Source organism: Argentina silus (assembly GCF_951799395.1).
Source record: "Argentina silus genome assembly, chromosome: 21".
NCBI classification, from domain to species: domain Eukaryota; kingdom Metazoa; phylum Chordata; class Actinopteri; order Argentiniformes; family Argentinidae; genus Argentina; species Argentina silus.
Genome location: NC_139675.1, coordinates 11020953 through 11036934, shown reverse-complemented (window position 1 = coordinate 11036934; position 15982 = coordinate 11020953). Strand labels below are relative to the sequence as shown.

At 46.7% G+C, this 15982-nt stretch overlaps 2 protein-coding genes across 2 annotated transcripts; one reads left to right on the top strand and one right to left on the bottom strand.

Moving 5' to 3' along the window:
* Positions 1 to 289: 289 nt before the first annotated feature.
* Positions 290 to 6913, top strand: mtmr7b (myotubularin related protein 7b; the record flags this gene model as incomplete). The annotated part of the gene is made up of 14 exons (XM_083693005.1): positions 290 to 426; positions 1147 to 1269; positions 1741 to 1903; positions 2121 to 2278; positions 2506 to 2634; positions 2926 to 3060; positions 3441 to 3573; positions 3788 to 3897; positions 4097 to 4222; positions 4455 to 4504; positions 5117 to 5317; positions 5712 to 5846; positions 6070 to 6196; positions 6566 to 6913. Exons 1-14 carry the CDS (start codon positions 400 to 402, stop codon positions 6911 to 6913), a joined length of 1965 nt encoding a protein of 654 aa, XP_083549131.1. The 5' UTR covers positions 290 to 399.
* Positions 6914 to 8234: 1321 nt separating this feature from the next.
* On the bottom strand, positions 8235 to 15170 carry vps37a (VPS37A subunit of ESCRT-I). Its single transcript, XM_083693010.1, has 12 exons — positions 14689 to 15170; positions 14135 to 14209; positions 13808 to 13925; positions 13119 to 13219; positions 12556 to 12760; positions 11028 to 11098; positions 10588 to 10715; positions 10119 to 10177; positions 9484 to 9552; positions 9164 to 9307; positions 8729 to 8844; positions 8235 to 8571 (listed from the first exon to the last, which is right to left on the bottom strand). The coding sequence occupies exons 1-11, from the start codon at positions 14796 to 14798 to the stop codon at positions 8764 to 8766; spliced, it is 1161 nt and encodes a 386-aa protein (XP_083549136.1). The 5' UTR covers positions 14799 to 15170; the 3' UTR covers positions 8235 to 8571; positions 8729 to 8763.
* Positions 15171 to 15982: the final 812 nt, after the last annotated feature.

Here is a 15982-nt window from a genome sequence, read left to right as displayed (position 1 = left end):
TACATTTCAAATGCTTTCTGTTATGCGTAATACATTGGAGCGTATGTCTATTGCTCAAGCGCGAGAAGAATGCACTTGTGCAGGCCGACAATATCGCCACACTATCTTCTCGTTCAGGCATGTGCGCAGGCGCCGTTGGGAGGTAATCCTAGCGAATACGATCGGGTGTTGTTGTCATCATCACTACGGGAGTGGGTGCAGGGTTGTTCTCTATCCCACACCACAACGAATGAGGGGGAACATGGCATACCCGCAGGGCGTCCCGTCAAATAACCAACGCACAGGAAACATGAGGCGTGCGCGGTGGTTGTGATGAGACAATACAGCATATTTCCTAAAAGTCAAGCAGTAGCCTAGATCGGATTATTTCTCCGCGCACCATTTTGACTGAATAGTTCGATGATGGAGCACATCCGAACGCCAAAGGTAACGGACCCTAATTTCCCTAACGCCTTTATTTTCCCCATTCAATATTGCGACCCAGTGATGGTACATACTGTTCGGTATTAGGCCTACTGTCCGTTGTTTTTTTTCTCTCAGTCAAGTGCGTTTCATGAGCAGCAGTTGCGCCTCTACTGAATTGCCAGGGATGTGACAATGTATTGCTGATTCGTGCCATCTCCTGTGTGTTATGTATCCAATGGCTCATGCTGAAATTCCTGGAATGTAATAATTCTATTATTATAATGTAACGACGGTGCAGTATTGCAACAATGCTCAATATGCTCAATAAACGATCAATTGTCGATAAAGGTGTAAAGTCCGATTCATGACGGGTTTTGGTTTTGGTTGAATACCAGCGGACATTTTCCTCTGTTCGTTCTGACAAGGTAGAGAGGCCTCATGGCAAATCAAAATATTGATGTCTGCTGCTTTGTAGTCTACCTCAACGAAACAGCCTTGTACGTCAGACATTTAGAGCCGATCTGAGAACAGCACCTATTATGCCATGTTGTAATGACCTTGGTCATTCACAATACATGCACTATTGTTGTTAAATGTTTTTTTTTTACATTGGCCCATTCAGTTATGACACAGATGCATTCTTAATTGCAATTTTTACCCCTTTTTCTTCTATGTGTGTGTGTGTGTGTGTGTGTGTGTGTGTGTGTGTGTGTGTGTGTGTGTTCATCTGTGGTCCTATAGGTGGAGAATGTCCGCCTGATTGACCGCTTGGTACCCAGGAAGGCGAGCGTGGGGACGTTGTACCTTTCGGCCACTCACACCATCTTCGTGGAGAACAACACGGAGTCTCGCAAAGAGACCTGGGTAGGAAATGAAACCTAGTCGTGTGGCACGTACAGTAGCCACACTTCCCTATATCTTCCTTCCTCCCTTCATCAAATAATCTGATTTTGGCACTTCTGAGACACAGATCCACTTTGAAAATGCAGATCACGGCTCGTGATATCGATCCATGACCGTCCAATACATTTCCCCTTGTCTCTTTCATTTCCGACACCTGTCAATCACAGAGTGAGATCGGTCAGGTCGGTCACGGAATTTGCCAGATGTGACATGAGTCATGACATGCTTGAGTCATCTGAGGAACCACATTATTTCAGTATTTCAGATCACAAGCTGTCTGACACAATCGTACCTCACACGATACGTGTGATAAACTGGTGATTTGGTGGCATGATACAGACGCAGGATATACAAAATTTTTCCTGATTTCGGTTGTTTGCAACAACCCAACAAAAGGTCAGACGTGTGAGAGTTCTCCTGTGTCATTGGCAGCTGTTACACAGCATGGTGAGCAGCGTGGAGAGGCCGCCCACGACCCCGTCAGGAAGTCACCTGGTCATCCGCACCAAGAACTTCCAGGTCCTCCAGCTGCTCATCCCTCAGGAGAGGGACTCCATGGACGTGCAAGCCTCCCTCACCCGCCTCTCTCGCCCAGGTGAGAACCCCCTAACACCGGCCTCCTCTCGCTTCCCCCGTAAACCTGGTTCAGGTGTGGTCAACAGTGTTACTACAGTAAAGTCTAGTGTATTATAAGATATATATATTTATATATATACACTCTCCAAATATAACTCTTACATTGCTATACTATATTATTACTATTGTTGAGTGCAATCTGATAATTTCAACTCTGTTGTTTCTGTGTTGTCCAGAGAAGTACGGAGAGCTCTACTGTTTGTCCTTCAACCCCAACGCCAACAAAGTGGAGAGGGAGGAGTCCTGGAGCTTAATCGACCTGGGAGCGGATTACCGGCGTATGGGCGTGCCCAACAACCTCTGGATCAGCACTCCAGCCAACAGCGAGTACCGGGTTAGTCGTGTTCTGATACTGATGCTGAGTATGACCTTAGTATGGTCCTGTTCTGTTCTGCATGTGAGTATTGGTTGTACCTGTTGTAATAACAAATTCATGGTTGGTTATACGATAGTCCGGTTTCCCCGTTGACACAGGTGCAAGACTTGACTCACTTCATCTTTTATGAGATGGACTCCATCACACTGAAGAGGTCCACTTCCTTTCTCTCTTTCTGCCTCCAGGTTTGTGACACTTACCCATCAGAACTGTTTGTGCCAAAGTCAGCCACGCCCTCCGTCCTTGTGGGGAGTTCCAAGTTCCGGAGCCGAGGCCGTCTTCCAGCTCTGACCTATTTCCACCAGGACACACTAGTGAGTGAACGAGGCCTCCGATCGGATCAATTCCATGGAATGACATTGTCCAGAGAGGAGATGTTTAGTTCGATTGTGTTGTTTTAGAGTGGTTCCAAGTCTAATTGACTTTGTCTGAACACAGCTTTCAGCTTTAACAGTTTGAATGACTTTTCATGGCATTTCAAGTGCGACTGTAATAGCTAACTGTAATAGCTAACATGCTACAGGCTAACTGTTGCTCCAAGCCGGATGTCACCAGTCAGCTAAGTGCATTGACCTCTAACCCCTGACCTCTGCCCTCTCTCCCAGGCTGCTATCTGCCGCTGCAGTCAGCCCCTGTCGGGCTTCAGCGCTCGCTCCCAGGAGGACGAGCAGATGCTGCAGGCCGTCATGAAGTCCAACCCGGGGAGCGACTTTATCTACGTGGTGGACACCCGGCCAAAGGTCAGAGGTCACCGGAGAGCGTGTCGGCACAGGGTCAAGTGTCAAGGGGTCACGCAAAATGTTGAAATAGGGTCAATAGGGGTTATGGTCGACAGATACTGATGAAGCACATTCAGGGACTATTGGCGAGTGAGAGCTGTCCATTGTACTGTGAAACCAAAAAAAAGTCACTCATGCAGTGACCAGATAGATTTTCAGTCCATCCGGTAAATGTTCGGTTGAATTGCTAGTCAGAACAACAGAACAAGGAGGAAGGGCCTGTGTCACTATAATGAGAATATCTCTTTTTTTCCCCCAGTCTCCACAGCCCAAGGGTAGATAAGTACTGTAGACTTGCCTGTAACAGTGCATGTGTGTTTTACTGTGTTGTCTCTCTCCAGTTGAATGCAATGGCCAACCGGGCCGCAGGGAAAGGCTATGAGAACGAGGATCACTACACCAACATCAAACTACAGTTCATTGGCATTGAGAACATCCACGTCATGAGGAACAGCCAACAGAAAATCATTGATGGTAGCTAAAACTGAGTCCATTTGTCCCATCCATGCCCCCAGTATGAGTGTGTGTGTGTGTGTGTGTGTGTGTGTGTGTGTGTGTGTGTGCGCGTGTTAGATGATATGTGTATGTTTGACATGGTTCTCTCCCCTGCATTGTCCAGAAGTGTGTGTGTGTGTTAGAGAATATGTGTATGTAGTATAACACTGTCCCCTTATGTGTTGCTCTGCAGTGGGTGAACTCAGGGCTCCCTCAATGGGGGACTTTCTGTGGGGGCTGGAGAGCTCTGGTTGGTTGAAGCACATCAAAGCCGTGGTGGATGCAGGCGTCTTCATCGCCAAGGTGACATACCACACACACACACACACACACACACACACATGTGCACGCGCACACCACACGCACACAAAAGGAAAAAATGCGTCTGGCTGTCCAACAGTAGCACCAACATCTCATACTTTACTGCAGAAGTGTTGATTCACTGTGTGTGTGTGTGTGTGTGTGTGTGTGTGTGTGTGTGTGTGTGTGTGTGTGTGTGTAGGCGGTGGCAGAGGAGGGCGTCAGTGTGTTGGTCCACTGTTCGGACGGCTGGGACAGGACAGCCCAGGCTTGCTCTGTGGCCAGTGTACTACTGGACCCGTACTACAGGACCATCAAGGGACTCATGGTACAGCCTTAGCCTCTCCCTCTCACATCAATCGAACATACACATATTCATAAGGCGAGAAATGATTTAGTCATTCAATCAGCCATGCAGTCTTGTAAAACACTCTCCTCAACACACGGTGATTATACCAGTCTTAACATAAACAACAGTAATCTCAAAATTCGACATAATTCATTCAGATAAAAGGTGGAACGGTTAAAGCTCATTCTGTATCTTCGTCCCGTACTCCTAGGTGCTGATCGAGAGAGACTGGGTGTCGTTCGGCCACAAGTTTTCCCATAGGTCAGTACCTTTGCTTTTGTCTTACGGTCTAAATCCTAGCCTAACACTTTCTCAGAAAGATACCTTCAATACGATGCATGAAAGTGGTAAATCTGAGAGTTCTTTGTCTCCTCCTGAGGAAGTGTGTCCAATCGAAGCAACATTAATCTCCGATCATAATCTCTTTGAAATTGGACCACTTTAGCAGTGGTTGTCTCAGAGGTCCTTTGGAATTGATGACGTAGCTGATAACTGAGTATGAAGGCACAGCAGTTTCCACTGCAGGGTTGCTCCAAATAGTCTTTCAAGGCAACAGTGGTTGCTGGTCTTCTGTGCCCATGTGCTGGTCTTCTGTGCCCATGTGCTGGTCTTCTGTGCCCATGTGCTGGTCTTCTGTGCCCATGTGCTGGTCTTCTATGCCCATCTGCTGGTCTTCTGTGCCCATCTGCTGGTCTTCTATTCCCATCTTTGTGCCAAAAGTCGCTGTGCCAATTTCCCTAGCTCCTTAGTTATGTCTGATCAACTGGAGGAAAATGGTACAGCAGAAAAGAGTTCTGTCAGAGAGAACCCCTCCCTGTCACTCCCTCCCTAATTTTGGTCAAAATGATTCAAACTGGTTGGTTTCTCCTTCAGGTATAACCACTTAGACGGAGACCCCAAGGAAGTGTCCCCGGTCCTGGACCAGTTCCTGGAGTGCGTGTGGCAGCTGTCGGAGCAGTTCCCCTGTGCCTTTGAGTTCAACGAGCGCTTCCTCATCCAGCTGCACACACACGTCTACTCCTGCCAGTACGGCAACTTCCTGGGCAACAGCCAGAAGGAGAGGAGGGACATGAGGTGGGTGTCGTTCGGTCACATGAAGGGACTGGGGGGACATGAGGGGAGATGGGAGAGAGGTTTAGAGAAGTCATTGTGGTCTTGGGGGCATTGACACTTTTAATTGTTTGGGTCCCAGTATTGGGCCCCAGATCTAAGAAGTATGTTTTTTCTGTTGATATATATAAATATTCTGTTGATTCCTTTGATTCTAGTTGGCTGAGCATGTTGAATCGAACCCACTGTTTTTCCCTTTTTCTATTGTAAGTTGAGTCTCTGGAAAAAGTGAAGGACTTTACTCTTCAAGTCTTCAGAACGTTCCGGAATTGAGCACAATGTTGACTCTACTCGCAAGTGCTGTTTCAGTTCCCTGACAATGCACACACCAGTTAATGTTCAATCTGTCCTTGTGCAGGCTCCGTGAGAGGACTCACTCCCTGTGGAGCAAGCTGTGGAAGGACAGGGCGGAGTACACCAACCCACTCTACAGGGCGGACCACAGCCAGACCCAGGGCGTGCTCAGGCCCGCCACCACCCCCTACTGCTTCAAGTGAGTCACTGCATCCTCCTTGGCTTTCGTGAACCAACGATTTCAGGAGAATTCCATGTCACAGTAGACGATGATGAATCCATTTTCCGTGCATGTTCATCAAAGCAGACGATAATGAATCAATGAGTACAAGGCCATAGAGATGAATAGGAAAAGCAGGAAAAGCAGGAAAAGTACCTTGTTGGTTGTAGTAACCTTGTTACTTGATCCGTTCATCCCCCAGGATGTGGAAGGGCATGTATAACCGCTCAGAAAAAGCCGCGCCTCCACGCCAGTCGCCCACCGACTGCCTGATGGCGGTGAGGGAGGAGACTCAGCAGCTGGAGGAGGAGCTGACCAATCACCAGGAGGTACCGCGAGGGACCGCCCACCCGGGGACCAAACAAGGCATACAGACACAAGACACACCCATGAAAAACGCTCCAACAAACACTCCTCTTTAAGACCACGTGGCAAATTGAATTCGTAACATTACCCATGACTTATGTGTGGGTCATTATTTGTAACAAATATCGTTACATTTTGGAAAAGCGACTTTTGAGTCAGAGATTTAAAAAAGGCATGTGCCCCAGAATGATTGTCATAACAGTCTGTGTCTCAAAAGGAGTTGTTCAAAAAGAGCCTATTCCATACCGCATCATTCATAGTGTCAGTTATTTACTCCGATTCAAATTGAGACTTGTGTTACTGGTAACACTGGTTTTCTGTCTGTCTTCCAGAGGATAGCAGCCCTGAAGGGGAAACCAACGAACAGGAACGGGCTTCAGAGGAAGACGAACAAAGTGTGTGAGGAAGGATGCAGAGCGGGCCCTCCCTCTGGACAGCCCATCACCACCACCAGCCCCACTCAGGACCACTGCCCCTCTCTCACACCCGGCCACAAGGGGGAGCCCCAAGGCCCAGCTCTGATCCTGCCCCTGGGGCCTCCCAAGGCCCCTGACCCTGACGACCTCTCCGCCTGCAGCGATGTGGAGTCGGGCGTGGCCGACCTCAGCAGCCGCTCCTCCAGCGGTGGGGACGACGGCAAGGACCCGGACTCTGACGAGGCCGTCTACTCCACTGCCTGAGTGGAAATTAAGGTTGAATGGCGGTGAATGAAGACAAGAGGTTTGTCAGGTTTTGGGGGAGGGGGGGTTTGCCTTGTGGGTGAGGGCACTTTGCAATGACAATTGGAAACCACTGGGGTTTATTGTTTTTTCTCGTACAGGGCCAATTTGACTGGATTTTACTTGTGATTTTTTTTTTTTTGTGTGTGTAGTTCCAGAGAACCACTGGAAAAGCCTGTTGGGTAGTCTTGTTACACTGGCGACCCTATGTGTGTGTGTGAATGACCCGAACTGGGCTAAAATGTGAAGAAAATATTCCATGTTTACAACAAAGTCTTAAGCCTGTTTTTTGTTTCAATGTACTGTACATTTCCAAAAACAAGGACATACAACGTGCTGAACCATACTCTTAAACAGTATGTTAGTTTTAATCTTGAGACCTACTCATTACATTGATTACACAAAGTAGTAATAGACTCACTGTGTCAAAAGCGTCAGATGAACAAGCGTCTATAATCTTTCTCAGTAGTAAGCTAGAGAAGTGTGAAACATGCCTTGCATTATCTTCAAATATTTTAATCAAAACAGGTTGTTCCTTTTAATATCCTGTCTGTCTCTGTGCTAACCTGCCTTCTCTCACAGAGCAACACGGCACATCTCAACTGACCTTAAAGCTGATATGTCCGAACTGAAGTATTTTATTTGCTGTACAAATAGAATAAATCAAAGTTATTGCTGCTTAGTAAATAAAGTTATGAACTAGGAGAGAAACGTATTCCCTAAGCATACCCTTGTACCCACTTTTTTTTTTAAGCTGAGAGATGGTGATGACAACCTTTTTTGATGGTTCTTCCCATTGATGTGTATACTTAACTGAATATTCACTAGTGTGGTTGTGTGAATGTAGGATAAACATTCATTTCAGACCAAACCTTTCTCATTTCTCTTTGTGTCTGAGTGATATGGTTATACTGTTAAGACACATTGTATCGTCAACCTGAAAAAAAACAAAAAACAAACGTGAGTAAATGGAGTGACTATCCTTTTCACTGTTGTCTTTGCTGTGTACTGTATGCATTGTAAATGACCCGGTGAAATAAACTCTCCTCACTGTTAAAGGGAAACATGAACACGGTCTCATCTTGAACTTCTTCCACAGAAAGGAGTACACAAGATCATCAACATGACCGACAGAAACCAATCGATTGCACTGAAATGCAGTACATGCGCGCACACATTCTCACGAACGACGGTCAGAAATAAATGTCACTTCTGAGTAAACCCAAGTGTGTGTGTGTTTCAACGAATGTGGACAGAATAATTATTGACAAACAGCTTATTCTAAATGGTTTATTAACCTAACAAATTAAATAACATAATACAATGTGTCTTTGATTATAATAAAGCCTATTATTAACATTATTTAAATACAGTATCCGTCGTAGAGTATTCGGCAGCATTAACATACTCATCATCCAAATTCAAGTAAATATGAGGCCAGTCCCAAAACATCACCATCATCCTCATCATCATCAGAAACTGTATACTGAAATTAGTCTGGCTAGTTCATGTTACAATTCATATCACAACACTGGTTGTCTGGTTGCTTCTTTTGCATCTATCAGCACATGTGCTTGTCATCTTCTTAGGGCTGTTTGCTGGTAGATAAAAGTCCAAACCTGAGGAAACAAAACAGGTTAAATGAAAGCAAAAAAACCCTGATACATTTAAGGCTAAGAGGGGAAAGGCATCGCTTCCGAGACACTGTTTATTGCCTTCATCTGAATGGTGCCTTGAAATGTTGGGAGCCGTGAGGACGTTTGAGAGGGTGTTCACCTTTGTAGAAACGTGTGAGGGGGATGAGCGGGGGCTTAGTGGCTGCTGGGGAACTGTCCGTGTGTGTTGATAGACTGCTGCAGCTTCTCCTCTTTGGCCCTCCTGCTGTGACAAAGCTGGGACGAGAAGAAATACCGGAACAGTGAGTGTGTGTGTGTGTGTGTGTGTGTGTGTGTGTGTGCACGCGCGCGCGAATCAGGGGCATCCAACTTAAGTCCTCTTGAGGGCAACATGCGGGTGCAACTCACTGAACGTTCCAGAAAGAAATGTCCTAAACAGAGCTGACCTGATGCCTTGCTCTACTGTCCATGCCAGCGCATGTGCCAGTTCTATATAACATACTATATAACATTCATAACCTAACATTCCAGAACGCGGTGTCCTGTTAATTACCACCCCCAACCCCCCCCCCCCCCCCCCCGGTGTTCTCCTTACCGTTCTCTTCTCCATGAAGTTGGCCAGGAAGTCGTCGATCTCCGTCCGGCCCTCCAGGAAGTTCTCGGCAGTCTCCTCTGACTCCTCCTCTGCCTGGTGGGCGGCCACCTTCAGACGGGCCTGCAGGGCGCTGAGACTGCAGCTCTGGAGGGACGGAGGGAGGTTAGCAGCTTCAACACCGCGCCCAAATCAACCCCAATCGACTCCGAAATGCACTGATCGGAGTGAGTGTGTGTGTGTGAGAGAGAGTGAGGGAGGGGAGGGGGAGAGGGAGAGAGAGAGAGAGAGAGAGAGAGTTTGCAGTGTTATAACCCCCTTACCTCACTAAGCTCGTGCTGTCTCTGCATCTTTGTCTCAAAGGCAGACTTCATCTGGGTCACCTGGTCGTACTGTCAACAACAACAACAACAACAACAGTAGTCAGAATCACTGCTAGCCTAGAGGAAACCAATGGTAGCCTCCAGGGTTATCCCCGGGACTGGACAGAGGTTCCCTCGTCAGAGTAACGGGCAAAAAGACCGACATCGCGCCCGTCGCGTAAGCGGAACGTTTGTGTCCCGACAGCATCGTGCTGGGGATGCTGCTGCGCCGGGAACATGGAACCGAAGCGTGCCGGATGACGACAGTCAAGAGGCAGACCAGAGAGAGGCTTTGAGCAGACTCAACTTGTGTTGTTTTCACCCCCCCCCCCCACGGCTCTGGTACCGTCTAATGACGGAAGGAGATAAGACTTGAGGCTCCAGCCCCCGCTAACGTCAGACCTGAGGCCGTGCTGCTCACGGAGCGCGTGCGGCATGTCTCCGGGACGCTTGCGGGAGCGAGTCGGCCGCAGCTGACGGACGTTTCCTCAAGGGAGCAGCGACGGGCGCAATGTCGTTTGGCCGGAAGACGAGGGAAAGAGTCTGCAGTTCAAAGACAGGCAGGCCGTAACGGAGCGCGTCGTTGTCGGACTCACTTTGAACAGCATCTCCTGTCTCTTCCCCTCCAGCTGGGGCTCCAACTGTAGGTTCCTCTCTGGGAGAGAGAGAGAGAGAAAGACACAAGAGAGAAGCGTCAGTGAAGGTTCTAGGAAGGCCATTTTTTTTTTAAATACACAAAATGTCACATTTTAAAAGCAACAAGACCAAGACATTTTCTTCCCCCACCAAGTAATCAAGGAGGAATGGGGCTCGCAACCGTGACTATCACGGGGTGAGCAATAAAGCTTCAGCCTGGACTGGTTGCTTTGTGTATTTGTATGAAAGCAGATGTTAACACACGATCAGGCTACAGTGCACGATGATACGCTCAGTGTCTTAAATAATAATAATAATAATAATACATTGACATGACCATCAACAAGGTCAAGGTGTAGTGGTAAAACGTGTGCAACCCAACTATCAAGTGTGTGGTGTGTGGCAGAACAACGTGTTCAATGTACTCACTGGCCATGTCCACGATGCTGTTGACCAGCTCCTCCTTGTCTGTAGTGACCTGTTTGAGCTGTGGCAGACACACAAACACCTCCAGCAGTACGGTGTCCTGGTCACTCATATCCTTCAGCTGGGACACACTGGGGACAACCACAACACAACACACTGGGGGTTAGGACAACATGGGACATGAGAGACTCGAGATACGATCAAAGTCGACTGGCTTCAACTCGCTTCAAGTTTAGATCAAATACTTAGCACAAGATGACAGAGGAGGTTTTGGTAGAGTGGAAAAGAACAGCACAATATTAGCCTTTGGCTTTACCTCATAAACAACTTCAATCAAAAAATTCCTACCAAGCTATTTCAATGATTCTTCTCATGTTGTTATCTTGACCCCAGGAGGTGCCCTGCCTTTCAGAGTGTATATAAAGAACTGCATATTACCGTACCTCATTTCAGACAGCTCAGGAAATGTGTCGGGAATCTCTGGCATTTTGTACATGTGGCCGTTCAACCCAGCCTGGATGAAACACACAAGAGCCAGATGTTACCCATGTAGCATAGCGACAACACTTATTCCACCAGAAACAACACACAGAGGTTAACACAGGAAACTACCCTGGCAGCGACACGCGGGCATTGCAAAATTCTTTAACGCTCCCATTCTATTCAGTCATTTACATTTACGGCATTTAGCAGACGCCTTTATCCAAAGCGACTTACAACAAATACATTTGTTTAAGTAAGTGAATCATCTATCCAACAGTCATCATAAGAAAGTAATCAATGCTCACACCAGGAGCCATTGGCAGTCGTAATGCCAGAAGCAAACTTTTTATTTTTAATTATTTATTAACAGGAGAGAACTTGTACAGGGGGGAAGTGGGGGTGAAGAGGTCTCAAGGGTTGGGGTTAGGGTTAGTACAGGGAGGGTAAAAGTGGACCTCCTTCGAGCCGGATTTGAACCAGCGACCTAAGGATTTCAGCATTTGCCTCTACAGTCCTCCGCTCTACCAACTGAGATATCAAAGGGGCGGTCGTTATATCCACACCAGACTCTCGTGCGTCTGGGAGAGCATGTAGTCATCCCCTGTGTCTCCTAATAGAAAGCGCTTCTATTTTTGAGACGCTCTCAGCAGACACACACACACACGCTTGTTGGCGTGCGAGCTGCCAGTGTAGTGTCTGTGCCAGGTGTGATAATCCCAGTGAGGCTGCCAGAGAGGTTAATCCACAGTCATCTGTGACACCCAGCTCTTGTGTCTGGCAAGGCTGAGAGGACGCTGTGTCAACGCAGGTGTGGCTTTTCTTTGAAAAGAAGAGTCGAGAAATACCTGGGAGCTGTTTACATACTCTGACTTTTCACGTCGCCTATTCATGTTTCTGCTTGACGAAACGTTGTTACATAACCGGCTTACAGGGCATCCATTTCCACATGTGAATGACACGTTACAAATGCATGGAATGGAATGAGGAATGGTATCAAACATGTGTTTTTTTTTTTATAGCAGTCCTCATCCCATTCCAGGCATGACAGTGAGCCTGTCCTCTGATCTTCTACCTCCACCAGGCTCTCCTGACACACAGTGTGCAGGTACTCTCCTGTCATCTACACAGTATGTACCCTGTAACCGTGGTATTTTAATGGATACACTACCTTTGAGTGCTGAGTCATGTTCAGGAGGACACACCAAACAAAACAGTGCAGATAGAAATGTTGTGAATGGAGTTGACATGATTCTTTACTCCACATGTCAGAGAGGCATTGTCTGTCCTATGGAATATATTTATATCTGAACGTTCCTCATCGCTGTATAGTTGAATGTTTATTTTAGTTTATTTCATATTTTAAAACCAAGCACACATAATAATGTGTAAAAAAAAAAAAAAAAAACATACATACATACATGTTCATTAATAAAATCATCGAGGATAGTACACAAAGGACTAGTTTCCAATGGTTGGGTGGCTTATTACCTGTGAGTCTGTGGTGGGGACGGGCAGAGGCAGGTCAGTGATGAGGCCGTAGGCGGGGGCGGCTCCCCAGGGGGGGCCGTGGGGGGCCTCTACCCCCGGGTGGGGCATGGGGGCTGGGGCCTGGGGGTGGGGGTGGCCCACAGGGCGGGAGCCGTAGTGGAAGCCCTGCTGGGGGTACGGAGGCATCCCAGACGGCTTATACATGCTGACGAGAAAAAAAGAGGAAGAAAAGAAGAGTGGTTGGTGGAAAGCAAAGGAGGAATGAGATCAAACGGTACATTCCCAGGGAAAGTACAACAAACTGTTTCTTCATTGAGGGGTTGAACTGTTACGACATCATGAACATTCTTGGTATACTTGACATAGTAATGTGTTTGACATATAAAATGAAGTTTTCTGGTCTGCCATTTCTTTTTTGTGTATTGTACAACTGTCATAATTCATCTGGTCTATTTTTACTTTTTTACTTTGTTAAACTGTTTTTCTGGTGTGTGACAGGGTGAATTTGTAACCAAGTCAAATCCCCATTATTGGAAGACAAAGGATCACATGACAGTACTCACTACGGAAAGCCGGAGGCGCCAGACATCAGGACAGGAGGGCTTTTCCAGAACTCGTCCAGGAGACTCTGAATGACTTTGCCCAAGTCTGAGTGCATTCCAAACTGTACAGAAACAGAGGCTATCAGCTTAATAAAAAAGTAAAGACAACCAGAGTTTGTGTTGTAGCATCTATCTATTACTGAACAAGATTGTCAAAGGTTTAAACGCTGAGGAAAATAAAATGCAGACTACTGGCAATGTTTGCTTCAAATGCCCCATGTATAGTCGTTGAACAACAGTTGAGAAGATGTCGAATCTCTACACTATGAAAGTCCATATGCCACAAACTGCAGAATGTAAACAACACTGGAGACACTCATCATTTTTGCAGACGGGTGTCAGCGTTATGATTTCTAGCAAAAGAGAGTCAGTGCGGTAGCTAATTAACAGGAAATTCCACTTCTAACCTGCCAGCTTAGTTAACCGTGGGCCACATCAAAACACATTTACCTTTCGTTTAGCTACCGCTCAGGTTTACTTTTGCTAGCAATCATCACGGTGACGTCCGTCTCCAAAACTGACACGTCTCCAGTTTTGTTTTCGTTCTGCAGTTTGTGCCGTACAGGCTGTCACAGCGTGTTAGCAGGGCTCGGTGGCGTTTTAGCTCCTCAACCCAGTGATGGCTCCCAGAATGACAGGTTGACACTTACGTTAGTGATGAGGGGGCTTGTGACCATGGTGCCATTGTTGCTGTCGACTAGGTGATGTCCCACAGGGGGGTAAACGCTGACTACTGGTTTCTCCTGAGGAAACTGAGGCGGAAGCAGTCTACAGGCAGAGACAGAGAGACAGAGAAGCCTTTCAGCTGAGGCCGGAATACCTTTTATTGCTTATGAAGGAAATAATCAACACGAAAGCCAGACATGTTTGTGTTTAAAGAAGGGGAATGCCTTTCAGTAGCACAGTACACACATGGCAGGGAGACTCAACATTGGGGGAAGCTCCTGTTGGACCAGTATATGTAAACATGCACTTACATGTTGACGCTGATCGTAGAGTTGTTGACTGTGAAAGGTATTCTGTACTCAACATCTTTCTGGATCTCTGCTAAGCTGGGGAAGGATATAAAGCCAAATATACATCATTCATCCATCAATGTTCCAGTTCTCCACCAGACTAAATGCCTCAACAAGTACTTATATGGCAGAGGACAGACAACAGACACCGAGACTTATAAAGCTAACGAGACAAGACTACATAGATTCAGCCTAGAGAGATCTAGGAGAGAGCTGAGAGGTAGACAAGTAGATCAGAGAGAGGATCATAAACTTGGCAGTCGCCTCTAGTAAACAATGCATAATACTTTAATCTGGGGCTCATAGCCTAACATTGTCATTGTCACCACAGGTGACGCCACTGATCATACGATAAACTAGTGACAACACGTGTCATGTCAACAACGCGTATACGCAGTACTGGCTAGGTGGCTAACCGAGCAGGCTCGCTCGGCTCGCCAGCTAAAAGAAGCTAAGGGGACTGACAAGCGCTAGCTAGCCGCCGAGCTAACGTGGCTAGGGGGGTGTTTACATACCTGGAGTGGGCAGCTTTGAGGGATTCGATCTGTCTTTGTCTTTGTTGCTGTAAACTATTGAGAGGTGGGAGAGGTCCAGAACCCTTGGATAAGGGAAAAAGCCAGTTCATCCTCTTCTGGCGGGGCAAGCGCTGAACTTAATGGCTAGCGAATGAATTTAATTTCAAGTCTCTAATGCAGACCCTCCTCAAGAAGAAAAGACGAGGTGGTGGTGGTGGTGGTGGTGGTGGGGGGGGGGGGAGAGAGAGAGAAGAACACAAACCGAGATCAGGAAAATGTTGGCGAGCTCAGTATCGTTCCGTTCCTTTCGCGACAGCGACGGTGACGACGAAATGGCATATCCTGGATGGAAAACCACGGCGTCGTTCCTGTTCTCGAAGCATTTATCCCAAATGAGCACTGTCATTCAGTGGCGGCAGGCTTAGTCGCTACCGAGCACAGTGGTTCGGATAATAGGAAGACAACAACCTCCGTGTGGATGTGGGAACGAGAGCCTCATTGAGTTTTAGCGCACTACGTCATCGCCACACGATGCACACAATAATACCAGATTTACAAAGTCCGAATGAAATACCAACTAACCAAACGAAGCCCAAAAATAAATAAATAAATAAATAAACACAACAAGTAGTTTTGGTCAAATTCTACAATAGCGAAGAGGAAGTAGATAATAGTCAATGCAATGGCTATGTTTTTAACGTTCTTCGCGATCAGAGTTGAAAGGTCGCCGCGCATGTTTTTGATAGCGTCATCGTTTTTGGAAAAGTACGGCGTGTACCGAGAAAATCGAAGGCGATTCGCGTGATCGGATGAGCCGACGAAGCACAGATCATTTTCACTTTTATTTATGTGTAATACAAGTAACGACACCGGCGCTTCAGCCTGAATTCATGATATTGCATCGTGTTAAAACCTAATTGGATATGTGACACATGACTACAGTCCACTATTGATCTTATTTGTTACATCAACATTTCATTGCTGTAATACTTTATTAACTTGAAATTACAAGTAATGACAACTGCGTTTGAACCTCACTTCAAGTGTTACAGTTGTGACATCGTGTTAGTCTAGCTAATATGCGACACATAACTACACACACCTCAAAAATACGCAAATATTACCCGTTTTATTTTGGAACAGTACATAGACCACTCTGATCATATTCCCTCCCTCAATGCTCCACAAGGAAGCAAAGAACGGTCATCAATGGTAAAGAGTGTATGAAGTGAATCATTACTCAGTACCCGCTTCACGCTCAGAAAGGAATATCGAGTCTCATCCTCGTGGGTAG

What these genes read in the sequence shown, in the direction of transcription:
- vps37a (XM_083693010.1), bottom strand. Translation starts at nt 14,798, where the DNA reads ATGAACTGGCTTTTTCCCTTATCCAAGGGTTCTGGACCTCTCCCACCT. An exon ending in CAAGCCCCCTCATCACTAAC is followed by an intron (nt 13,220 to 13,807) that starts GTAAGTGTCAAC and finishes GTTTCTGTACAG; the next exon opens with TTTGGAATGCACTCAGACTT. An exon ending in ACTTCATGGAGAAGAGAACG is followed by an intron (nt 8,845 to 9,163) that starts GTAAGGAGAACA and finishes TTCTCGTCCCAG; the next exon opens with CTTTGTCACAGCAGGAGGGC.